The sequence below is a fragment of the Dendropsophus ebraccatus genome, chromosome 6 (genome assembly GCF_027789765.1).
Source record: "Dendropsophus ebraccatus isolate aDenEbr1 chromosome 6, aDenEbr1.pat, whole genome shotgun sequence".
Lineage (NCBI taxonomy): Eukaryota > Metazoa > Chordata > Amphibia > Anura > Hylidae > Dendropsophus > Dendropsophus ebraccatus.
In genome coordinates this window covers 9,128,507-9,155,016 of record NC_091459.1, presented here as the reverse complement: position 1 = coordinate 9,155,016, position 26,510 = coordinate 9,128,507, and the positions used below count along the sequence as shown (strand labels likewise).

The window sequence follows — 26,510 nt, the reverse complement described above, 5'->3', positions numbered from 1 at the left end:
TCTAAATATGTATAAGTTTCTGGCACCAGTTGATTTAAAAATAAAAAAATATATATTTCACTGAGGCATCCCTATAAGTGTATAAGCATTTTGCATTCCCGCCACTAGTTCAGTCAGCTCTGTCTCCACAATTACAGCAGCCTCTATATACCCTGCTGTACTACATCCCCTTCTCCACGCGAACCAGTCGTCGACCAAGTTTGACCCCAACGGGGTGCCATCCGTGGCGTCACGTGACTCCATACTCATCGCTTGTCACCATAACGACTGCTTTGTTTCCAGATGGTTTTCTATTTTGCAACAAAACTTTATTGTACCGACCAACAGCTCACCCTCCTGGGCTTTTTCCCAACCCTGTGTAAAGAACAGCGGCGATAACTAATGTTATTGGTCACATTGTGCGGTCCTCTATGTGTGTGCAACGGCGAACGCCGCGCCCCCTGCACGTACAAGACGCCGCCGTGACGGGACTCCTGATTGGTCAGTTGTGAGCAGCTGATTTGTTACAATTACTTTGATTGGTTAACCAATTAAAAAAAAAAAAAGAAGTGTCCGGAAACCGATTGTTACCTTGGTTACCGTGTAACCGTCTACTAGGCCTGGTGAGGCTGTGGGACTTCTGGATTGGAGCAGCGCACGCTGAGCCCGGGCATTGCTTCACACACTGGTAACGGTGAGCTTATCCCTATGGGGTCCTAATCCGTACTGTGCTGGTATTTGTAGTGCTATGATGCTGTATGTCTCTCTAAAGTACATAGACATAAGTCAGGGATGGGGGGGAACCTTCAGCCCTCCAGTTATTGCAAAACTACAATTCCCATCATGCCTGGACAGCCAAAGGCTGTCCAGGCATGATGGGAATTGTAGTTTTGCAATAGCTATAGAGCTGTAGCTTCCCCATCACTGTCTGTCTGCCTCTATAGTACCCCCACTGCCTAAGACCTCATTCACACTTATGTCTGGGATTCCGATAGGAGCGTATATAGTAGATTATACCAGAATTGTGTAATAGGTGATGCTTCTTTGTCAGTAACATTATGACCACCATACTGGAGTCCCACAACTGCTAGAAGGGCCCTTTGGGATCTGGAGACAGATAATACAATATTAAAGGGGTTAATAATATTCTAAACAATCCCCCTTCCCAATACCACTCTATGTCTAATATACATGTATATCCTATCTTGCACCCTTTACCTATTTATTTTTTTTTCTCTCATTCTTACCCGCTCTAGATGTCTAAAATCCTCTACTTTGGGTCCACTCTGACCACGCTCAGCTTCCTCCCCCCCCCCCCCCCATGTGAGATGAGTTTAAGCGATCTTAAAATGGTCGCAATAACGATTTTTTTTAAAACTATTTTTCTCTTTGTCTAAACGCTGCTCGTTATAAAAATAAAATCTTTGCTTTGAAATCGTTACACGATCGATTGGGTGAATTTTCGCTCTGTGTAAACGCACCATTAGGCAGGGTTCACACTACGTATATTTCAGTCAGTATTGTGGTCCTCATATTGCAACCAAAACCAGGAGTGGATTAAAAACACAGAAAGGATCTGTTCACACAATGGTGAAATTGAGTGGATGGCCGCCATATAACGGTAAATAACGGCCATTATTTCAATAGAACAGCCGTTGTTTTAAAATGACAGCAAATATTTGCCATTAACCCCTTAACGACATCGGGCGTAAGTATACGCCCCCGCAGGGTGGGCTTTAACGCAAACGGGCGTATACTTACGCCCGATGTTTCCCCGATCGCTGTGTCTTCACACACAGAGCGGTCGGGGAAGATGGCCTGCTATAATGCATAGCAGACCATCTCTGCTCGTCGGCACGGGGGGTGATTAACGGCTGTCCGAGACAGCACCAATCGCCATTAGTGTCCCCACCAAAGATGGCGCCGATGCCACCCCCACGATCGACGTGATAGGCCGGCCAGTACCGGCCGGCCCATCATGGTGATCAAACTGTAAAAAAACAGTTTTGTCGCGTTCTGCACCCCTCAGCTAGGTAGCTGAGGGGTGCAGAACAGGTGTGTGTTGTGCAGGTGTACCATACTCACCTGATCTGGGCGTCCTGAGCGACGATCTGCGGTCTGCGCCGTCCTCGTGTCTTCTTCGGGTCACTTCCGGGTTCGGTCGTCCAGCGTCAAAAATCTTCGTAATCGCTCGGGTTCGGCGGGCCTCGGCAATCTCCGGCAGCGTTGCTCTACTGCCCCCTAGCGGCTGATCAGTGAATATCATTCACTGATCAGTTGCTTTGGGTTAAAAAGATTTTTTTTTTTTTTTTTCCCCCAATTTATTTTTTCTTCTTTTTTTGCGCCCTAACGCCGCTGAGTGCTGATCAGCATCGCACATAAGTGGGCCGCTGATCAACAACTCCTCCTTTTTGGCGTAGGGGCGTTTTTTCCCCCCTATATCCTACCACCACTGTCTGCTGATAAGTGCCGCACATAAGTGCAGCATTTATCAGCAGCTCCTTTCTTGGCGTAGGGATATTTTTTCTTGCTGTCAAAAAAACACGTAAAAAACACTACACTACACCACACTACATGGAATAAAGTTTTACACTACACCACTACATACCCCATATACCAATCCCCGTATAAAGATGGCCCCCAGGGTGTTTTCGGTGTCGGACGCATACACTATTATTGCCTCTGACACCGAAACAGCCAGTGAGGATGAATGGGGGGTCCTTCTTTCCTCCATTCATCCTCATCCTCATCATCCAGTGACGTGTCTGGGGGTAGAGTAGCGTACGCTGCCCCCCAGACACGTCTTTTCCGCCAGTACCGTCCCAATAAGAGATGACGGTATGAAATTCTAAACACTCTGTGAGAGTACCTCAGGGTACACTTACAGATCCAGGGTACGTGCACACTGCGGAATGGCGAAGGATAACCCTTTGTGCATTCCGCAGCTGGCACCCACCGGCGGACTGATGCAGGCATGTGTCTCCACCCGTGTCATAGAATCCATTCTATGCACGGGCGGATTCCGTTGTCCGTCCAAAGAATGAACACGTTCATTCTTTGGACAGAGGGCAGAATCCGCCTGTGCATAGAATGGAGTCTATGACACGGACGGAGACGCACGCCTGCATCAGTCCGCCGGTGGGTGCCAGCTGCGGAATGCACAAAGGGTTATCCTTCGCCATTCCGCAGTGTGCACGTGCACTTAGAGTGTATGAAGGAAGGGACACCTGAATCCAGCCCCCAGATGAACCCCCCCCCCCCCCCCCCCATCCTCGGAGTTAGTGGGGAGATCATTCAGGAACTGATCTTCCCACTGCTGGATAAAGGTTACCACCACCTGTACGGGGATAACTTTTATACCAGCGCCCCCTCTTCTGGTCCCTCGCTGCCCGAGCTACTGTAGCTTGCGGCACGATCCGAACATATCAGAAGCAGTAATAGAGCCCTAATATTTAGCAGCCATGGAGCGGACCCAGCGCTTCTGGATATGTGGGACCCCGTATCGCACCAGGACAACATTTTCCAGGTGACGTCCCCCACACTGGAGAAAGGGAGACCCCAGAAGAAGTGCAGAGTGTGGTGTAACAGGAAGGACACCATTTTCCAGTGTGACACCTGTCCTGATCACCCCGGCCTCTGCATACTGGATCGCTTCAAGGCGCACCACACGTCACTGGGGTTCCACATTATCTAAATTCTGTACCTTATTTTTATTTCAGGGGTCACGTTGATCCAGGGATTATTCTGATCGCCATTATGGAGTCGGGAAGGAATTTTTCCCCTGTGATGAGGCTACTGTCGTCTGCCTCACGAGGGTTTTTTGCCTTCCTCTGGATCAACACAGGTTGAATTTGATGGACACCTGTCATTTTCAACCTTATAAACTAATAATTGGCCCAATACCCCCAAATAAATCAGAATGGTCCCTTTTCCCCAGCTAAGTAGGTATGGCCGCCATTCCCATTAGAGGATGCCATGATGCAATTACAAAGCCTCTGTGCGGCCAGGACAGTAGAAACCCCCCACAAGTGACCCCATTCTGGAAACTACACCCCATAAGGAATCTAACAAGGGGAGCAGTGGGGATATGGCCCCCTGGTGACGGCCACATTTGGGCCGTGAAAATTAAAATATTGTATTTTTTATTTTCACGGCACATGTTCCACATATGTGCCCGTCACCAGTGGGGTCCATATGCTCACTGCACCCCTTGTTAGATTCCTTATGGGGTGTAGTTTCCAGAATGGGGTCACTTGTGTTTCTACTGCCCTGGCAGCACAGGAGCTTTGTAATTGCGACATGGTCTCCATCCTCCATTCCAGCCTCTAAATGGCGCTCTGTCCCTTTGGTGGCTTGCCCTCTGCCCATATGGCACATTATATCCACATGTGGGGTATTTTCGTACTCAGGGGAAATTACCCTACACGTTTTGTGTTCACTTTCTTGTTTAACCCCTTGTGGAAAAGGAAAAAATCAAGGCTAGACCAACATTTATTGTAAAAAATGTTTAATTTTTACACTAAATCATTGATCTTGTCTTGATTTTTTTATTTTCACAAGGGGTTAAAAGATAAAAAAAACAATAAATGTGTAGAGCAATTTCCCCTGAGTATGGAAATACCCGACATGTGGACATAAAGCGCCATGCGGGTGCAGGGTAAGCCTCCGAAGGGAAGGAGCGCCATTTGGTTTTTGGAGGCTGGATTTGGCTGGAATGGATTTCGAGGGGCCATGTTGCATTTAAAAGGCCCCTGTGTTGCCAAGACAGTTGAACCCCCCAAGACAGTTGAACCCCCCCCACAAGTGACCCCATTATGGAAACTACACCCCTCAGGGAATGTAACAAGGGGTGTAGTGAGCATATGGACCCCACTGGTGACGGGCACAAATGTGAAACAATATGGCGTGAAAATGAAATATTACTTTTTTTACACTATAATGTTGGTTTAGCCTTAAATTTTTCATTTTCACAAGAGGTTAAATGAGAAGAAAACATACAAAATGTGTAGAGCAATTTCCCCTGAGTCCGTAAATACCCCACATGTGGACATAAACCGCCATGTGGGCGCAGGGCAAGCCTCCGAAGGGAAGGAGCGCCATTTGGATTTTGGAGGCTGGATGTAGCCAGAATGGATGATGAGCGCCATGTCGCATTTACAAAGTCCCTGTGCTGCCAAAACAGTGGAAAGCCCCCACAAGTGACCACATTCTGGAAACTACACCCCTCAAGGAATCTAACAAGGGGTGCATTGAGGATATGGACCCCTTGATGACGGGCACATTTGTGTCACAGTGTTCCACATTTGTGCCCGTCACCAGTGGGGTCCATATGCTCACTGCACCCCTTGTTAGATTCCTTGAGGGGTGTAGTTTCCAGAATGGGGTAACTTGTGGGGGGTTTCCAGTGTTTTGGCAGCACGAGGGCTCTGTAAATGCGACATGACCCTTGAAATCCATTCCAGTAAAATCCAGCTTGCAAAGGACAATTGGCGCTCCTTCCCTTTGGAGGCTCATGCTGCGCCCGCTTGGCACTTTATGTCTACAAATGGGGTATTTCCGTACTCGGGAGAAACTGCGCTACACGCTTTGTGTTTTTTTTTTTTTTCCTTTTATCCCATTGTGAAAATGAAAAATTGAAGGCTAGAACAACGTTTTAGTGTAAAAAATACATTTTTCTTTTTTCACTCCACATTGTTCGGAAAATCTGTGAAGCACCTGTGCGGTCCAGATGCTCACCGCACCCCTTGTTACATTCCTTGAGGGGTCTAGTTTTCTAAATGGTGTCCCTTTAGGGGTGTTTTTTAGGTTTTGGCACCCCAGAGCCTCTGCCAACCTGAAGTGGTACAGTCAGAAATGACCAAATATAACGGAGCCATTGAAATGCACTAGGCGCTCCTTTGTATCTGAGGCTTGTGGTTCCGTCAAACAATGCATTAGGGCCACATATGGGGTATTTCTATAAACTGCAGAAATGGGGCAATCAATATTGGGGTGAATTTCTCTAGTAATAAGTTTATAAATATTAAAAATATTGGATTACAATAAAATCTCTGCACAGAAAATTAACATTTTCAAATTTCTTACACACTTGGCTTTTATTTCTATAACTCCCCTAAAGGGTTAAAACACTTTCTGGATGTGCTTTTGCAGAGCTTGGGGGGTGCAGTTTCTGAAATGGGGTGCTTCGTGGGGCTTTCTAACATACAGGCCCCTCAAATACACTTTAATTAGGCTGGGTTCACACTATGTATATTTCAGGCTGTATTTGGTCCTCATGTCAGGTCCTCATAGCAACCAAAACCAGGAGTGGATTGAAAACCCAGAAAGGATCTGTTCACACAATGTTGAAATTGAGTGGATGGCCGCCATATAACGGTAAATAACTTCCATTATTTCAATATAACAGCCGTTGTTTTAAAATAACAGCAAATATTTGCCATTAAATGACGGCCATCCACTCAATTACAACATTATGTGAACATAGCCTTTCTGTGTTTTCAATCCACTCCTTGTTTTGGTTGCTATACAGCCTCAAACATACAGCCTCAAATATACGTAGTGTGAACCCAGCCTAAACCTGAACAGGTCCCTAAAAATATCTGATTTTGAAATTTTACTAAAAATTTTGAAATTTGCTGCTTATGTTTTAAGCTTTCTATAGTCTAAAAAAATGAAAGATCGTTTAATAAATGCCGCCAACATAAAGTAGACATGTTGCTAATGCTAATTAATATATAATTTATGTGGCATAGCCACTTTCTGTATAAGCAAAAAAGTTTCAAAGTTGGATGCATTTTTTCACAATTTTTCACGTTTTTTGGGGTTTTTTCATAAATATTCGTTTTAAATATCGACTCCAATTTACCAGAAATGTAAAGTACAATATGTCACGAGAAAACAGTCTCAGAATCAGCCGGATAGGAAAAAGCATCCCGAAGTTATTAATGAATAAAGTGACACTGGTCATATTCATAAAATTTGTCTCTGTCATTAAGGCCATTTCAGGCTCTGTTCTTAAGGGGTTAAATGACGGCCATCCACTCAATTTCAACATTGTGTGAACATAGCCTTTCTGTGTTTTCAATCCACTCCTGGTTTTGGTTGCAATATAAGAACCACAATACTGACTGAAATATACGTATTGTGAACCCAGCCTTAGCTGTCTATTGACTTCGTAACCCAACCCCCAGGAGACATCATCTGCATCATCTCCATGCACCTGTGCTGCTTCCATAGACTTACATGTGTCCCTGAGCCTAGGTTTCTGTAATATGAAAAGTTCTAGTTCTATCTCTGCTTGCTGTCAGTGAATGAAAGCAAATGTACCTGTCTTTGTATTTCAGCTCTGTATATTCTGAGTGTTATAGATGTTCTTAGAGATTGGATGGAACTAGAACGTTTTCATTCAGTCAGCAAGCAGAGATCTAAACCTGCACAACATCACCCACCCCCTGGTAAACAGATACCATGCACGCATTAGCTCTGCTACATTGTCAGCCAGTATGGAATATATAATGGGATGATGTGATGCAAAATCAGTGAAAAAAAACAAACAGTCCTGTGTTACTGCGCAATAGTAATGACAGCAGTGGGCAGGAAAGAAAGCTAAGGGAGCGAGTACACAAACAGTCCAATCAGGGAAATGCATGATGGGAAATGTAGTTTCCTATCTTGGTTATAGACCAGCTTTTAGAAATACTTGTACCTCAGTAATGGCAGCAGCTAGAAAGACAGGAGACGGCTCAAAATACTCAGGGGGACTTGGTGAGTAAGAGCAGCTGGCAATTAATTTTTAGGTGAATAATCTTCCCTTTTATGCATATTCCATGAGTCAGACATCTTAGCTCATTTCAGCCTGTTAGTGAACATAGTTATACCTTTAAAGGGAACCTGTCACCCCACGTGCCGGGGTGACAGGCTCCCGACCCCCAGCTAGAGCCCCCTATACTTACCTGATCGCGCCGGGTCCCGATTCTTGATACCGTCCGGTGACGGAGATTCTCCGTCTCCAGACCGTATCAAGTAGTGGGACACGGAGTGATCAGGTAAGTATAGGGGGCTCTAGCGGGGGGTCGGGAGCCTGTCACCCCGGCACGGGGGGTGAGAGCTCCTCTTTAAGGCTATGTTCACACTACGTAAAAAAACACGGCCGTATTTCATACTAACGGCTGTAGTTGCACAAACAACGGCCGTTATTTGCAATTAGTATGACATGCGGCGTTGTGTTTTTACGTAGTGTGAACCCGGCCTAAAACTGGCTTCACACTGCCTTAAAATCTCGGAAAAACGCCAGTGGCCAGATGTTAGCTAGAGGTCAGTGGAAGTTTATGATCTGCTCTACACAAGTGGCGCTTTTTTTTGTTTTTTGTTTATTTTTTTTATGTGGGGGGTGGCGTTTTTTTCTCCTTTCTGGCATTTTTGAGGCTCTTTGGCAGTTTTTCCATATTGCACCATGCTGAAGGGGAGGCTTTTTTTTTTTCCCGGAAAGCTGCGGTGTGTTTTGGCCCATAGACTTCAACGAGATTATTCTGGTTGTCTCAAAAACAGGATTGCTGTGCGTATGATGTTTATTTATGGCATTTTGTCATCTTATGTGGTCCAGCAGCTAGGTCACGTCATGGCAGAGAGAGAAAAAAGTTCAGCGCACAAAAATGCCTAAACCACAAACAAGAACATTCACACGTTAAGTCAAAATCACTAAAAAAAATCCCAAAAAAACCTGCAAATGCATGAAAAAAACAGCATGCGCCATGTTGGCGGTTTTTCTTTGGCCTGAAAAACACCGGACAAAAAGTGTGTGTGTGTGTGTGCACCCTTATACAGCTTCATGCCGAGGTTCTTTTTTCTGTCAGATTGGTATGGAAAAACAAAACACAACAATCACTGAACTCAGGGAGAACAGTGAAAAATTCCAATGGAGTACTCATTTACGAGTCTCCACTGATTGTCCCATACAAAATCTGAATGTGCAAAAAAGGGGTCAATGGAGCCTGAGTTACGAGTCTCAAAACACCGGAATAGCCAGATATCTCTCTCTCCAGAGAAGGAAGCCCATTGCCAAGGGGTGCCTCCTAGTGGGGAGAGCACCAAACCACCCTTATACGTAGTCCCTCAGGTCCTCACTCTGTTGCGAGCTTTGGGACCTAAATAGGGAAACACCAGAGTGGCCCCTGTAAGTCAAAGTCTAACTCTGTGGCGAGTATAACGACATAAGACAAGGGTTACCAAGGCTAGGCATCCATCCACAGACTGCAGTTTCGGGGTATTTGCCCCTCGTCAGTGTGGAGCAGGATTCTGGCTACTGGGGCAATGATAAATAGACCAACAAAACACAACGATAACTAAACTCAGGGAGAACAGTGAAAAATTGTCAGGTAAGGAAAGGTTATGTTTAGCCACCACCTCTCTGGCTGTTTTTAAAAAAAAAATGTCTGAACCTGTATTGGCTACTTTGTAATGTATACACGCTTGGTTACTCATTCCAATGTTTCGTTAGGCTGGGTTCACACTACGTTTTTGCAATTCGTTTTTTTGCCTATGTGTGCATCCGTTTTGATCAGTTTTTCTATTGAATTCCATTATAAAAAAAAAAAAGTTAACGGATCCTCTTTTTTAACGGACACAAAAATGAGGTTGACTACTTTTTTGTGTACGTTAAAAAAACGGATCCGTTTTTTTTTTTATATAATGGAAGTCAATGGAAAAACTGATCAAAATGGATGCACACAAAGGCATCCGTTTTTTGCAAAAAACGTAGTGTGGACCCAGCCTTATGTGGTAACTTTTTGTATTGTTTCAGATTTATTGTTTAAGGGTATGTCCACACTACGAAATCCTGGCGGGTCACCCGCTGGCGGCCGCACGCATCTCCGCTGGTCCCATAGGCTTCATACTATGGTTTGGCTGATTCCACTGTCCGCCTAAAGAATGAACCTGCTCATTCTTCGAATGGACGGCAAAATCTGCCAAACCATAGTATGAAGCCTGTGGGACCAGCGGAGACGCCAGCAGAGGTGAGACGCCGGAATTCCGTAGTGTGCACATACCCTGTCTTTTGTAAAATATGTTCGCCAACAGATTTTAACAGAAATGTAAAAATACGTTTATTCAATATCCCTTTTGTGCAAACCTGTAAGGGTATGTTCACACAGTAAATTAGGTGGAATTCCGAGGTGGAACCTTCCGCCTGTCTCAGTATGCCATAGCATCTCTATGGGAGAGCACGTGCTCCTCTGCTGCCGCCACTCTCCACTGAAAGAAGTGACAAAGTTTGGCCACGGAGTTCCGCCTTATTTATTCCGTGTGAACCTACCCTTAGAGTATGTTCTCCATGGGTTACTATGCCGATCCTTTATTCTTTTTTCTTCTTTTCCGGCTTTCATCTGTAAATATGAATTTTGCTATCAAGGTGCAGCTATTAGTGTGTTGTTTCTTGCACTTGTTGTATAGCCAGAAGCTGTGTCATTTTATGGAAAGTGACAGACAGGACATAATAATGTTACCTTGATGTATAATTAAATGACATAGTTTGGAGTCTTTATTAAGAGTCGGCAGAACAGAGAGCAGAGCGCTGCGGAGTACAAGGCGTTCTCATTTAATAAATCTTCCTGAAGTGAAATTACACCTTTTGGTCTGGATACAAGAATGTCAGATGTAAACGCTACTAAATAGAACAGCCCAGCCCTGGGGAGTGCCATCCAAGTTATAGGTCCTTCTTGCTAATATAGCACTTAAAGGGGTACTCTGGCAAAAATATTTTTCTTTCAAATCAACTGGTTTTAAAAAGTTATATAGATTTGTAATTTACTTCTATTTAAAGATCTCCAACCTTCCAGTAGTTATCAGCTGCTGTGTGTCCTGCAGGAAGTGATGTATTCTCTCCAGTCTGACATAGTGCTCCCTGCTGCCACCTCTGTCCATGTCAGGAACTGTCCAGAGCAGCAGCAAATCCCCATAGAAAACCTCTCCTGCTCTGCACAGTTCCTGACATGGACAGAGGTGGCAGCAGAGAGCACTGTGTCAGACTGGTAGGAATACACCATATGTATATTATATAATATGTACACTGTATCTCTATACATCTTATGTCTATATACATTTTGTATCTATATAATGTATCAGCCTTTCCGCTGGATTATGGTTATTATAGATTTACTGTGTAATAATTAGCTCTGTCCTTTTTTGTTTTTAGATTTTCTTGCTATGTAGAAAGTGACCTAACTGTCTTATAATGGGTGATATTCTGGCATACGAAGCAGAATTACTTGGATTAGTGAAGGAAGTGAGTATACTATGCCACAGAGTATGTTTTAATAAAGGTTTATACCTGCAAGATTTTTAAAGAATTTTGTGAGACAAGAAAGGTGCTGCATGTATTTCATTGTTTTTCCTTTTTGTGGTGTAACTTCCTGCCATACCTTTACCTGTACATATAAATATACCCTAAGAATATAGATTCAAGCGAACTAGGTAAACTTTCAGAGCCACACTGATCAGCTGTTTAAAGGGGGCCCCAGTGTTTTGGATCCTTGAGACACAATGGTAATACCCAGTGATATGGTGTGTGCAAGTACCAGCAGATGTAAACGGTAAAGAGGCTACAGCACTTTTCTACACATCACAAACCTTTTCAAACAGTGTTATAACTTTCAAGTCTAAATCAGCAGTAGATGTGAAATAAAACAAGGTCCAGTCTCCTGAAGGCTGCTGTATAACAGCTATACTTCAGTACAAAGCAACAAATGAACACACACTCACTGATCAGTGATTTTTTAAATTGCTTCTAACTTCTTTACTCTTTCATATATTTCTTTCACGGACAATTACATGTCTCATATTGAGCAAAGTCATTTAAATTTTACATCACCCAGTGGCAAACAGTAGCAGAGTCTCTTATTATGCGTCCTTAGTTCAGCTTTCAGCCATCAGAACACACTTCCCGGTTGGGAGTAAAAGTCCAGCTTCCATGCAGGGTACGCGACGTTTCGAGAGCAGCAGCTCCCTTTGTCAAGCCTAACTCATGTGTGACCCATCACCAATATATATACCCCGACCTCTCGCGAGATCTGAGATCTGTTTAAAAGTAGACATAAAATAAATTAGACAACATGGAAAAATATCATATTTCTAACGGAATAAACCTCCTTCTAGTTACTACATCATAGCTTCTTACAGGAAAACACTGAAATTACATGCTTCATTTAACCCTCTTGGGTTCAGTGCTTCCATCTTGCTAATCCAATACACCTCCCGTTGTAGTAGTTTACGCTGTGTCTGTCCACTATCGGTACACTCTACCTCCTCTAATATCATCCATCTTAATTCGCTGATTTGGTGTTTACAATGATGGAAATGTCTAGCTACACTGGTTTCCCCGAAGTTTTTTTCTTTCTCATTTTTTTCTTTCTCATTTTTTATGATGATTTTTTGGGCATAGTTTCTTATTGCACTCCGATGTTCGTTCAATCTTATTTTCACCGGTCTCATTGTCTGTCCGATATATACTTTTCCACAGGGACATTTTAACATGTACACTACCTGTTTAGAATTGCATGTATGCCACCCCCGGATTTTGATTGGGTAACCCTTGGTCGGATGCATCACTTGATCACCTTTAATAATGGCACTACAGTTCTGGCATGCTAAACAGGGGAAAGTACCATTTTTTCTAGCTCTTAGAATAGGATTAGAATTAGGATAGTAGTAAAAAAAGCAGACAAAGGGGGGGCGACGGTGATACAGGACAAAGAACAATATGTTAATGAAGCTACGAAACAGTTAGGTGACGATAAGGTGTACAGAAAACTGACAGGGGACCCGACTGGACTGTTTAAAACAGAGATCGACATGCTGCTGGAAGAGGCTATGAACGAAGGGTGGATAGATATGGAGCTCAAGAGAGCCTTAGAAAATAATGCACCAAGGGTACCCATTTTATATCTACTGCCCAAAGTCCATAAATGTTTAAAAACACCACCCGGTCGCCCGATCGTGTCGGGGATTAATTCCATCTTCCACCCATTAGCAGTTTATGTAGATAGCTATTTACAGAAGGTCGTAGCAAAATTGCCTTACTGTCTGAAAGACACTAACGAATTTTTGGACAAAATCATGTATTTAAATGTGTCATGTAACACCTGGTTATGTACCCTAGATATTAAATCTTTATATACGAATATTCCTACAGATGAAGGTATCGCTGCAGTAAGAGAACAGCTTTGTAGAGATGCCACTTTAGAAAATGGTAAGATTAGACTGTTGACCAATCTACTAGATGTCATCCTTAAGAAAAACTATTTTAGGTTTGGGGAGGACTACTACCTCCAGCTACAGGGGACTTGGATGGGGTCCCCTGTGGCACCCAGTTTTGCTAACATATTTATGAACAAATTTGAGGAGGAGTATGTGTGGTCTCATGAGTTCAGTGGGTGTGTTACTCTCTGGTTGAGATATGTGGACGACGTGTTCTTGGTGTGGGAGGGCTCGAAAGAGCAGTTGGAGCAGTACGTCCACTATCTCAACCAGAGACATGCACTCATTGAGTTCACACTGGAATGTGATCTACAAAAAATCCACTATCTGGATGTGGAAGTTAGTAAGGAAACGGATGGCAGTTTGAGGACCACACTGTTCTCAAAAGAGACAGATCGTAACAACTTACTAGCCAGAGATAGTTGTCACGCACCCCAAGTGTTTGGGGGTATCCCTTGTAGCCAATTCACGCGAGTTCGGAGAATTTGTAGTACAAAAGAGGAATATGATGTGAAAAAAAGAAGTATGGCTAAAAAGTTCATTGAAAGAGGATATGACCCACAAAAAATAGAAAAAGTTGGAGAAGAAATTGGACAGAAAGATAGACAAGAATTTAGAAAGAGAAAGGAAAGGGTTAAAGATAGTTCTAAACCGATGTTTATCACAACGTATGATGGACATGCTAATATGGTGAAAAAAACTGTGCTTAAATACTGGGGGCTCCTTCAGGCTGATCCCAAGTTTGGGAGACTGTTTGCGGATACCCCAAGATTTATTTTCAGAAAAGGCAAAACTATAGCCAACTATCTGGTGAGAGCAGATATGCGGAAGAGTAAACAAACAAGACAAAAATTTCTAAGAGCTAGAAAAAATGGTACTTTCCCCTGTTTAGCATGCCAGAACTGTAGTGCCATTATTAAAGGTGATCAAGTGATGCATCCGACCAAGGGTTACCCAATCAAAATCCGGGGGTGGCATACATGCAATTCTAAACAGGTAGTGTACATGTTAAAATGTCCCTGTGGAAAAGTATATATCGGACAGACAATGAGACCGGTGAAAATAAGATTGAACGAACATCGGAGTGCAATAAGAAACTATGCCCAAAAAATCAGCATAAAAAATGAGAAAGAAAAAAATGAGAAAGAAAAAAACTTCGGGGAAACCAGTGTAGCTAGACATTTCCATCATTGTAAACACCAAATCAGCGAATTAAGATGGATGATATTAGAGGAGGTAGAGTGTACCGATAGTGGACAGACACAGCGTAAACTACTACAACGGGAGGTGTATTGGATTAGCAAGATGGAAGCACTGAACCCAAGAGGGTTAAATGAAGCATGTAATTTCAGTGTTTTCCTGTAAGAAGCTATGATGTAGTAACTAGAAGGAGGTTTATTCCGTTAGAAATATGATATTTTTCCATGTTGTCTAATTTATTTTATGTCTACTTTTAAACAGATCTCAGATCTCGCGAGAGGTCGGGGTATATATATTGGTGATGGGTCACACATGAGTTAGGCTTGACAAAGGGAGCTGCTGCTCTCGAAACGTCGCGTACCCTGCATGGAAGCTGGACTTTTACTCCCAACCGGGAAGTGTGTTCTGATGGCTGAAAGCTGAACTAAGGACGCATAATAAGAGACTCTGCTACTGTTTGCCACTGGGTGATGTAAAATTTAAATGACTTTGCTCAATATGAGACATGTAATTGTCCGTGAAAGAAATATATGAAAGAGTAAAGAAGTTAGAAGCAATTTAAAAAATCACTGATCAGTGAGTGTGTGTTCATTTGTTGCTTTGTACTGAATTTGAATGTGGGCTGTGGAGCGGCCGAATTGAACACACATGTGAGTCCCAGTTGGTAGGATCCCATTCACACATATATAGTAACAGCTATACTTATCAGCAATCCAGGTCCAGTCTCCTGAAGGCTGCTATATAACAGCTATACTTACTGTGTCCAGTCTCCTGAAGGCTGCTATATAACAGCTATACTTACTGTATCCAGGTCCAGTGTCCTGAAGGTTGCTATATAACAGCTATACTTACTTGTATCCAGGTCCAGTCTCCTGAAGGCAGCTATATAACAGCTATACTTACTGTATCCAGGTCCAGTCTGCTGAAGCTTTTTAGACTGTGCTAGCTAAAACCTAAAAAACATTAGACTTCCTGTTTAAAAAAAAAAACAGAACTAAAAAGTTAATAATTAATGTATATTGCAAACTTGCTTTATATCACATCTACTGCCGATTTAGGTTTTAAAAGTTATAACGACAGTGACACCTTACAGGATACAAACACACACACACACCGTATACGCAGCAGATTTGATGCTGTGTTCAGTTATTTAGATCTAATCTGTTGCGTATTTGCTGCGTATCGCAGCAGTAAATACGCTACGTATGCGGTGTGTGTGTTTGTACCCTAAGCCATAATTTTTTTTTTTTTTTTTTATCAAATCTGTTTTTATTCAGTAGCGAGTGAAAACAGCATGGAAATATGTAACATTTTAACAATATCAGAGTATGAGTAATATACAACTTCAAACTATTTAGAAAACAGGGAGGGAGGGGGGGGGAGGGGAGGCAAGGCAAGAGAGGGGGGGGGAGAAAGGTTGTTGCACACATCAGCCATAATTTTTAATAGCCTGTATAACTGCTCTCATTCCTCACCAAGAGTAACTTATTGTCTACAATAATTTATTGGATACAACACTGTTCTTTTTTAAGGCTATGTTCACACAACATTGTATTTTTTTTAAGAACAGCTGCTGTTTTTAATAAAAACGGCATCCGTTCTTTTTAGCCTGGGTGGCATTGCAGTGAGATCAATGCAATGCCGCCCGTTAACAACTGCCATTCAAAAATAATGAGCATCTCATGGCTGTTATTAATCTTTCATGTACACGCGGATGCAGTCTGTCCATTCATGGTGTATATGGATACCAATGCTTAATTCGTTTGCAGACGCACCCCTAATAGGCCGTGTGGAAATAAATGTTCTTGTGGCTTTCAGAGCTCTGACAGCCGCAGGAACATACAAACATCGTCTGGTGTTCGGGCAGTATAACAATGTCCATTGCTAAGCAACAGCAGTTGTTATACTGTGTGTGAACATAGCCTTAGTTTTAATTGGTGTTCTTTTGTTTTTGCTTTATTTTTGTTAAATATTAAGCACTTATAAATTAAGTTTATTGCCTAAGGTTTGCACTTTCCCAGTATATACACTGCTAGTGATTGAAGAGCGGGCATTGTGCAGAACCAGTATTAGTCCTCCCGTGGCCGTCGCAGGGCCCCTCATTAAACAATCCCTTGGTGCTCTGTCTTCCGTTTTCCGGAATGTGTAGCTCAGCCTATGTGGCGCTCCTCATATACATTTATTCTTATACTCTTTTCCCCAAAGTAATTATGTGAAATGCCACCTTGGTGCAAGGAGATAGGATAACAACGTTCCAGAGAAACTATTAAAATCTTCCTATAGAAAGTGATCACATTTCTTACGGATACAGATTGTTAGTTTTTACACCGCCTTGTACTTGTCTTAGTGTTTATGTTCTGCTTTATTTTATTTGTTATTCCTCAGTTTCTTAATTTCGGAGAATTCCACGAGACTGTGAAAAGCTTTACAAGAGAGTGTAAGGTTAAAGGAAAACCCATTCCCAGAGGTGATGGCTCCGTCACAAGGGATTCAAGGACTTTACTTATACAGGTTGGTATATTGCAATACCGCACCCAGATAATATTCATACTTAATCTATTCAAAATGTATATAAAGAATAAAGTAAATGATGAATAACAATAACAACTAGGTGTGCATTTCTAGAAGAAAATACACAGTGCTTGAAAAAAGTGCCCCTTTAAGAGAAACTTTAACCCTTGATACCCTCCCTTTAAGAGCGACTTTGGTACCTTCCTTTCAAGAGCGACTTTGGTGCCGTCCCTTTAAAAACGACTTATGTACAGTCCCTTTAAGCATACGGCCCCTTTAGCAGTGAATTTGGTACGTCCCTTCAGGAACAACTTTGTTATTGATCCCTTAAAAAAGTGACATCCACAGCCTGTGGTAAAGAGAGTTGTTTGAATTGTAGAAATCTGTATTTTAAACAGCGAGGCAAAATCGTAAGGACCTGCCATCTTTTGTTCACCAATAGGGGACACGTGACTGTGTGAATGTTGTCTGGCATTGAGTGAAGGACCTACGAGTTTCTGTTGGCTGCTACATTTCAGCTATTTGCATATCTGCTGTGATTGGCTGGTTACTGCTGTGCTGTGAGCTGTTTGAATTTCTAAACATTCCACTGTTAGAAACTAGTGATGTCACGATACCAGAATTTTGAGTTCGATACCAATACCAACTTTTTTTTTTCAATGCTCGATACCAATTCGATACTTAATAAATTATATTTAAAAAAAAAAAAAAACACAATAGAGAACCCCCCCCCCCCGACTGTCAGGTCTGTACGAACCATATTACTTTATAAATAAAGTTTCCATTATTTAAAATAAATGTTCTTAAAAAAATAGCCCTATTCTGATTCCTAACATGGCTATGGGTCAATCTGTAGTTTTATTTAGTAGCACGTTTTTATGTGGTACTGAATTTGGTGGTTTCTCAGCTTGCACCATTTACAGTGCGTCATCAGGAAGGTGATAATCTTATAATATGCTCAATAACACTTCAGCTATCAGGGGGGATGATGGGAACTGTAGTCATGTGATACACTTCAGCTATCAGGGGGATGATGGGAACTGTAGTCATGTGATACACTTCAGCTATCAGGGGGAGGATGGGAACTGTAGTCGTGTAACACACTTCAGCTATCAGGGGGAGGATGGGAACTGTAGTCATGTAATACACTTCAGCTATCAGAGGGATGATGGGAACTGTAGTCATGTAACACACTTCAGCTATCAGGGGGATGATGGGAACTGTAGTCATGTAATAAACTTCAGCTATCAGGGGGAGGATGGGAACTGTAGTCATGTAATACACTTCAGCTGTCAGGGGGGATGATGGGAACTGTAGTCATGTAATACACTTCAGCTATCAGGGGGATGATGGGAACTGTAGTCATGTAATACACTTCAGCTGTCAGGGGGGATGATGGGAACTGTAGTCATGTAATACACTTCAGCTATCAGGGGGAGGATGGGAACTGTAGTCATGTAATACACTTCAGCTGTCAGGGGGAGGATGGGAACTGTAGTCATGTAATACACTTCAGCTGTCAGGGGGGATGATGGGAACTGTAGTCATGTAATACACTTCAGCTATCAGGGGGACGATGGGAACTGTAGTCATGTAATACACTTCAGCTATCAGGGGGGATGATGAGAACTGTAGTCATGTAATACACTTCAGCTGTCAGGGGGATGATGGGGGTTGTAGTTGCACTATTCCAGCTGGATTCGGGTGGCAGAGTAATGTGCAGGCTACCGCCCCCCTCCCACTTCCCTTCACAGTCGCAGCCAGGCCGACCTTTTGTTCACCCCCCACATTGCTGATGCCGGCCCCGGGAGTATCCCGACGGTCCTTCCTGCCGCCCTCACCTCACAGCCACCCACCTCCTGTCAGATCTCCTCCTCGCCTCCCCCACCTCCAGCCTTCTCCTGCGTTCTCCTCTCCCGGACCATGCAGCTCTCAGCCGCTCTCCTCCCTCTCCTGCCGCCGACCCTGTGCTGCCCCTCTGCCCTTTTCAGACACTCACCGGCCCAGCTGTGTCTCATGCTCGGTGCCTGTGGAGGGGGGGGGGAAGGTCCTCATCTTAGCCCATAGGACCCGCAGTTGCCAACCCCGCAGTGACACACACGTGTTCCGGGGCTGGCGATGTCAGAGGCAGGAGCGGCGATGGAAAATTTGCCGGCGGCAGCTGCATGGTAGGTGGAAGATCTGGGCACGAGTGAGCACGCAGGTTCCCGGGTCTGTGTCCGCAGGGGTGGCACAGAGAGAACATGACAGGCGCTCAGGTAGCCACCTGTCATGTTCTCGGCACTATATGTTAAACTACGCTATTTTGTAGTTTAACATAAAGTATCGATACCAGGAAATCCTGGTATTGAACCATTTTTTTGCCCCGAAAATCGATAGTAGTATCGATTTTTCGGTGCATCGTGCATCCCTATTAGAAACATAGAAGATTGTCGGCAGAAAAAGACCACTGGGTCCATCTAGTCCGCCCTTTTAGTATTTTCTTTCTTATTATCATAGGATAGATATATGTCTATCCCAGGCGTGTTTAAATTCTGTTATTGTAGATTTACCAACCACCTCTGCTGGAAGTTTGTTCCAGGTATCTACTACTCTTTCAGTAAAATAATTTTTTCTTACATTGCTTCTGATCTTTCCCCCAACTAACCTCTCACTGTGTTCTCTTGTTCTTGAGCTCAGTTTTTTACTAAAAACACTCCCCTCTTGAACCTTATTTAGTCCCTTAACATACTTAAAGGTTTCAATCATGTCCCCCCTTTCCCGTCTTTCCTCCAGACTATACAGATTCAAATCTTTAAGTCTTTCCTGATATGGTTTATGCCTCACACCCTCCACCATTTTTGTAGCCCGTCTTTGGACCCGTTTTATCAATGTCCTTTTTTAGGTGAGGTCTCCAGAACTGGACACAGTATTCCAGATGTGGCCTCACCAGAGCTCTATACAGCGGGATCACAATCTCCCTCTTCCTACTGGTTATACCTCTAGCTATACACCCCAGCATACGATTTGCTTTCCCCACCGCCTGATTGCACTGGTGACTCATTTTAAGGCTGTCAGAAATCATTACCCCTAAATCCTTCTCTTCTGAAGTCTTTTCCAACACAGTACTGCCAATGTGATACTCGGATAGAGGATTCCTCCTCCCCAAGTGCATTATTTTACATTTGGAAACGTTGAACTTCAATTTCCACTGTTTGGACCACTTATCTAGCAAAGCTAAATCATTTTCCATATTACTGACACTTCCAGGAATATCAACCCTATTGCACACTTTTGTGTCGTCAGCAAACAGACAAACTTTACCTACCAACCCTTCTCCTATGTCACTTACAAACATATTAAAAAGAATAGTACCCAGAACAGACCCTTGTGGCACACCACTTGTAACCAGTCTCTGCTCAGAATATACACCATTAACAACAACCCTCTGATATCTCTCCTTCAGCCAACCACAAATCCACTGAACTATCCAGGGATTTAGTCCAATTTTCTCCAACTTCTCTATCAGCTCTTTATGGGGAACTGTATCAAAAGCTTTGCTGAAGTCCAGATAGGTGATATCCACAACACCACCTTCATCCAGCACTTTTGTGGCATAATCAAAGAAATCAATGAGATTAGTCTGACATGATCGGCCCTCAGTAAAGCCATGCTGGTTTGGATCCATCAAATTGTTGATTCTTAGGTGATCCATTATCTTCTTTTTTAGAAGAATTTCCATCATTTTCACTACTACAGATGTCAGGCTCACTGGCCTGTAGTTACTGGGCTCTTCTCTATTCCCCTTCTTGTGGATTGGTATAACATTGGCTGTTCTCCAATCATCGGAGACATCTCCTGTTAGCAGGGATTGGTTATACAGATCTGTCAGGGGGGCAGCAATCACAGGTCTGAGTTCTTTAAGAACCCTGGGATGGATCCCATCTGGACCCATCGCCTTATTCAGCTTTAAACGGGCAAGTTCCTCTGCAACTTCAGCCTCTTCAGCCACTGTTCATTTCTATGGGGAATATTTGGTCTTTAAACATAAATTTTTTAAAAAAGACAAATCTGATCGGAACCAAAAATACTTAGCACACCTGTTACCACTGAGGGCTTTGAAAAACAGTTTGAACAGAGTCAAAATGGTTCAAACTGTATTACTTGCAGAAAATTTGCTGGAAGAAGAAGAAAGAAAAGGGATTGCAATATTGTGCTTTTTCAAGCACAATAAAAATAAGTATGGACTGTATAGGACACATTAAAGTCTGTGGACCAATGGACAAGACATGTATAGACTTTGTTTTCTTTGCAAATGCACAGTCTGTGATTTTGGGCGGCACATCCGAGGGCTGCCCCAATCACAAACTTGCATTATGGTCTCCCATGTGGATGAGGCCTAAGACACAGTGCTTGCTGCCCCTGAGTCGTGCTTTTTAAAAGCGCACTGTGTATCACATAGGGTACTATTACACGGGCCAATTGGGGCCCGATAATAACTGTAAACGAGCGTTGATCTGCTAGATCGGCACTCGTTTACTGGGCCTATTACACGACCCGATAATCGTTTAACAAGTGCTGCAGGGACATTGTTACCAATGTCCTTGCAGCCCTTGTTTAAACTGTATACATTACCTACCCATGCTGCAGGGCTCCTCTTGCGCACTGCTTCTCACGGGGTCCCGTGTGCTCCGGCTTCAGAGCAGCCTGTCTCAGCTGACAGGCCGCTCAGCCAATCACTGGCCGCTTTGGTCCCGGCCTGTGATTGGCTGTCAGCTGAGACAGGCCGCTCTGAAGGTGGAGTGCACAGGACCTGGTGAGAAGCAGAGCGCATGAGCAACCCTGCAGCATGGATAGGTAATGTATTCTTCTTTGCTTATCGTCAACTGCTGGCCGTGCACCGTTCTTACACATAGCGATGAGTGGTCGGCGCCCGACAATTATAGGTCTAAACCTATATCAACGATCAGCCGATGACAACGATCATCAGCTGATCGTTGTGTTTATTACACGGAAAGATAATCGGCCGGTTAGGACCCATTTGGCTGATTAAGGGTACTATTACATGGAACGATAAACTGTTTGTTTGTCATACATTGGGTTGGGAATAATTGAGTGGGCTTAGGATATGAAGGGGGAAAAAAGCTAAAAAAAAAGTTCAGAATCTGAATATTTAGTATTATCACAATACCATGTTATTGATTCTTTGTGGTAAATGATGTAAACAATCCATTGATTTAAGCTGTGTGGTCCCCAGTGGCTTCTCCTTACCTCACTGGCCTTGGTTGATGAAACCCTCAACATACCTAACTGTATCAGGCTATGTTCACACTACGTAAGCTCCGTGAAAATCACGGCCGTTGTTTCCACAAATCTTACGTAATGCTGCAGGCTGAAGGGATCCCGGCCAGAGTGTATACACTCCGCCATGCTCCATAGAGTGCTGTGGGGAGGTAGTACCGGCCAAGATGATCTTTTCAGAGACCGGCCGTTCCGTGTGAACACAGCCTCAACCTGAAAAACTGTATGCGAATCCAGGGTTCTACTCTAGATTATATTAAGTGTGTGGCCTTCCTGGCCAGTAAAAAAATCTATTTTGCCCACAGACACGTTAGCGTCTCTCTCTCCACCAACCGACTCCACCCACCGACTTCTATAGGGGCGTAAAAACACCTGAAAACAGTCATGTCCTTCTGAATCTTTGAGTTCTACCTGCAATTTTGTTTTAGAAAATCTGGAATCGTATAATAAAGAATTTTTATTACTTCTGCTGAAAAAAAGCGCAGGGCATTAAAAGCCTATACTAATTTACACTAAAATGAGAAAAAGCCGGAAAAACGGCCACAAAAGCAGGAACAATTGCCAGCAGCTTTTGGCCGTTTTTGTGGCGTCTTTTTTTTTTCAGCCCAAACAAACCCTGTGCCAGGCAATGATACTGGGGTCGGGATCGTTCAGACATTTATTGCTAATAATCTATCTAGGTTGGTGGAACATTTGCGGAGCGGACGGATAGACTTGAAATGTGAGGAATGTTAACACTGGCGAGGGGGGGCTTTCTGATAGCACGAAGCAACGCCCTGTCTGAGGATCTGAGCTGCTCTTCACCTCCCGGTGTAACCTCTGCAGACAGGGTGGTGAATGTTAGGAAACATCTTGTCTGTAAGGATAGATTGCTTCATTCTTTTACATTTTAGATAAGAGAGAGTAAATTGGGATAAGGTCATCCTTCCTGTGATGGAGGTGAGCCGATAGGTATTGTGGGAGCAGCAACAGGATATGATAAGTTACATCCCTCATACTTAGTATATGACTAATGATTTCTTCACCCTTCATAGCTTTCTGTCCTTCCATCAAAATGTTTGTCCAATTGGACCTTAAATGGAACCAGTCATTAGTTTTTTGCTGCCCAAGGGGCCTTTTATACAGGCTGATTATCTGCAGGAGCGTTGCAAGAAACGCTCCTGTGGCCGATAATCAGCCCATGTGAAAGGGACGGGGTAAATGCCCGATCCTCGGCCGATTGGGTCTTTTGCTTCAAAGGATATTGTTATTGACTTAGTGGGTCTGGTTAATGGCAGAACTGGTTAGATAATGCACGGCTCCTTATGCTGACTGCTACCAGCTTCGACTGACTTCATCATATCCTGTCACTTCTTGCAGAAAGACCTCCTCACCGCTTTTGAAGATGGGGACAGAAATACGTTCTTTGAGAAGTGGAATGAACACGTCCCTCTTGAGACCCGCAGCAACGACCCTTTGGCACAAAAGCTGGAATTCTACCTTCATATCCACTTTGCCATTTTCCCCTTAAAGCATAATGAAGGACAGGTTGTAAGTCTGAGGCTTTTTTTAACGTTTATTCTTTTAATAATGTATTTACACAAATGTTATATACTGAAATGTCATATACCATACAGCGGTCAGCCATGTCGTTAATTATATATGTGGATAAAATTTAATATATATTGGGTTAGCTCAGGGATGGGGAACCTGCCGCCCTCCAGCTGCTGCAAAACAGATCAGTCTTGGGAGTGGTCTGCTTTTCTTGGCTTGTAAGAGATGGCCACTCACATCATTGTCATGGCCGTATTTAATGGTCTATTGTGTGTGATTATTGATGCCCCATCCTCCCACACGACTGTGAGTTATTGTCCTTTCACCTCCCATACATTTCCTATTCAGATGTTAGGAGTTATATGAAGAGACTACGGTATATTAAGTAATTTGTGCAGGAATAAACTTGTGACAAATGTCAGTAGTGGGCCACAGTCTAATGGGGTTCCTTAACAGCTGAACGCTTGCTGATGAAAAAAGTGCAGATATTGGGGCAGCTGTAGGATTTCAAATGTCACCCAAGTGTATTTTGCCCTTGATTTGCTAATGATTGGCAGCAGATATATGCAAGAAAGATTTGTTAGGTCTGCATGTAGTGTAAAAAAGGCAGAGTAGTCACTGCTTAAAGTGAATGTACCATCAGGTTTATCGCTTTTTTTTTTTTTTTTTTTTTTCTCCTGTATTCAGCACCTGGGGCAGTCCTTTTTTGAAACTCCGGCCGATTCCCACACTCAGTGCTGGTCTTCTCCCAAGCATCAGCCTTGATTTATGCACTGATGGCAGGCCCGTTGTGGTGCTGTCCCCTGACTCTAATAGAGAGAGGGGGTTTCATCACACTGGGGGGCAGTGGGCCTGCCCCCAGTACTCCGCAGCGCGCCGATGTCCAGAAAAAGACTGCCGCTGAGAGCGGGAACTGGGCGGCATTTTAAAAAAAGAAAATGACCGTGCCACTGGCATCCCTGTGCTGGCCCCAAATGAGTAAAGTAAAAAATAAAAAAAAGGGGGCTGTATCCTTCCAGAATGCTTTTGGGTACAAATCATCAGCGGGGTGTTATGTAGTTGCGCAGATGACGTGCTGTTGGTCCCCAAGATGAGCCCACCTCCTATGTGGCTCTCCTACATACCTTGCATGTCTTCTTGATACGGACATGTTTCTCAGAAATAATTGGTAGAATTTTTTTCCTTTTTTTCACAATTGTTGAATGTAATTGTTATGCAAAAATTTCTTTTTTAATAAACACGTTAAGGGTACAAACACACACGGCATATACGCTGCGTGTTTACTGCTGCGATACGCAGCAGATATGCAGCAGATTAGATCTAAATAACTGAACACCGCATCAAATCTTCACCATCAGATCTGCTGCGTATACGCTGTGTTTGTTTGTACCCTAAGGCCAGTTTCACACATACAGTATTGCAGGAGATTCCACACTGCAAGTTCCGGAGCGAAATCCGCTGTGTCCTGTCATTTTCTATGGCTTTACACACTTACAGCAGATTTTTCATTCCGCTGCGAGTATGTAAAGCCCCTTCACACTTAACCCACCGCTGCCCGGTGAATACTTTACCTGTCCATGCTCCGGCCTACTACTTTAGCTCCCGACTCCCTGACATCCCCCTCAGCCAATCAGTGGGTGCACCAGGGAGCCTGAGAAGCAAGCGGGAGTGCGGACAGGTAATGTATTAGCCGGGCAGTGGTGTGTCAAGTGGGAAGGAGCTTTACACACTCTCAGCGGAATGAAAAGACATAGAAAATTACAGGACACAGGGCCGCAGCGGATTGCGCTGCAGAACTCTAGCATGAGATCCAGTTTAGGCATGTGTGAAAATGGCCTTTAAATAAAAAGAGAAAGTCAGAGTAAGTACTACTTGTTGTGTAGTTATTTTCTGTACCAGTTACTGGACGGCTCATACCAGCTGCTACCTGTGTGATGACTCGGATGGAGCTCTGAAGCAGGGAGGGCTAGGTAAGTATGCTCTTCTCTTCTTATAGAAATGCAGCCTTCTCCAGAGGCAGTCTACAGACTTGTAGATATAATCGATTTTTTTTTTTTATGTGAACTATAAATATTACTGTGTACCACATTCCTGTTTCTGTTAATATAGGACCGCGCAGAGTGTGAAGAACGCATTGCTCATTTTAAAACCTACTTGGAAACCAGTGGAGCGGCACTGAGCCAGACTACAGAATTCCTTCCATTCTATGCCCTTCCCTTTGTTCCTAATCCGGCGGCTCATCCATCCTTCAGAGAACTTTTCCAGGTAGCTCATAACAAATAGAGATATCCAACTTCATAGAGAACATGAGCCAGCATTGCTAATAAAATATTACCCATTAGCCTGGATGAAAAGCTTATTACACCTAAGAGCGTAACAGGGAGGCCAGAGGCTTTCTTCTTACTTGAAGATTGGATGTTATTTATGTGTTATGTTTTAACCTCCTTAGAAATGGGATTTGTAATACAGACCTTTATGATTGATAGACACTCAAGTTAGGAAATGAGGCCAGAGCACTGCAGGAAACACTTTCTTGTTGAGAGAGAGGTTTCTTGTTGAGCATGTAGAGTCTCCTGACCTGCTTCATCCCTTCTCAGAAATGGCCACTTCAAAGGAATTGTTACCCAGGTTTCTGTTACGGACCTACCATTAAGCTTTAAGAGAAACAGATCACTGATCTCAGGGAGACCAGCCAAACGATAACACTGCTGGCTGCCAGTTAAAACGCTCAATGCAGTGAAATCCTAGGTGCATTG

The 26,510-nt window shown here is 43.4% G+C and overlaps 1 protein-coding gene across 3 annotated transcripts in view; it reads left to right on the top strand.

The window, feature by feature from the left end:
• The first annotated feature begins 394 nt into the window (after positions 1-394).
• ARMC9 (armadillo repeat containing 9) overlaps positions 395-26,510 on the top strand; it is a 97,324-nt gene continuing 71,208 nt past the window's right edge. Inside the window, exons 1-5 of one of the 3 annotated variants that reach the window (XM_069974460.1) lie at positions 395-673; positions 11,171-11,260; positions 16,816-16,941; positions 23,581-23,751; positions 25,864-26,019. In XM_069974460.1, the coding sequence (XP_069830561.1) occupies positions 11,210-11,260; positions 16,816-16,941; positions 23,581-23,751; positions 25,864-26,019 (504 nt within the window). In that variant the 5' untranslated portion in view covers positions 395-673; positions 11,171-11,209. The remainder of the gene's footprint in view (positions 674-11,170; positions 11,261-16,815; positions 16,942-23,580; positions 23,752-25,863; positions 26,020-26,510) is intronic. The other 2 variants (XM_069974459.1, XM_069974458.1) reach the window with 2 other exon arrangements.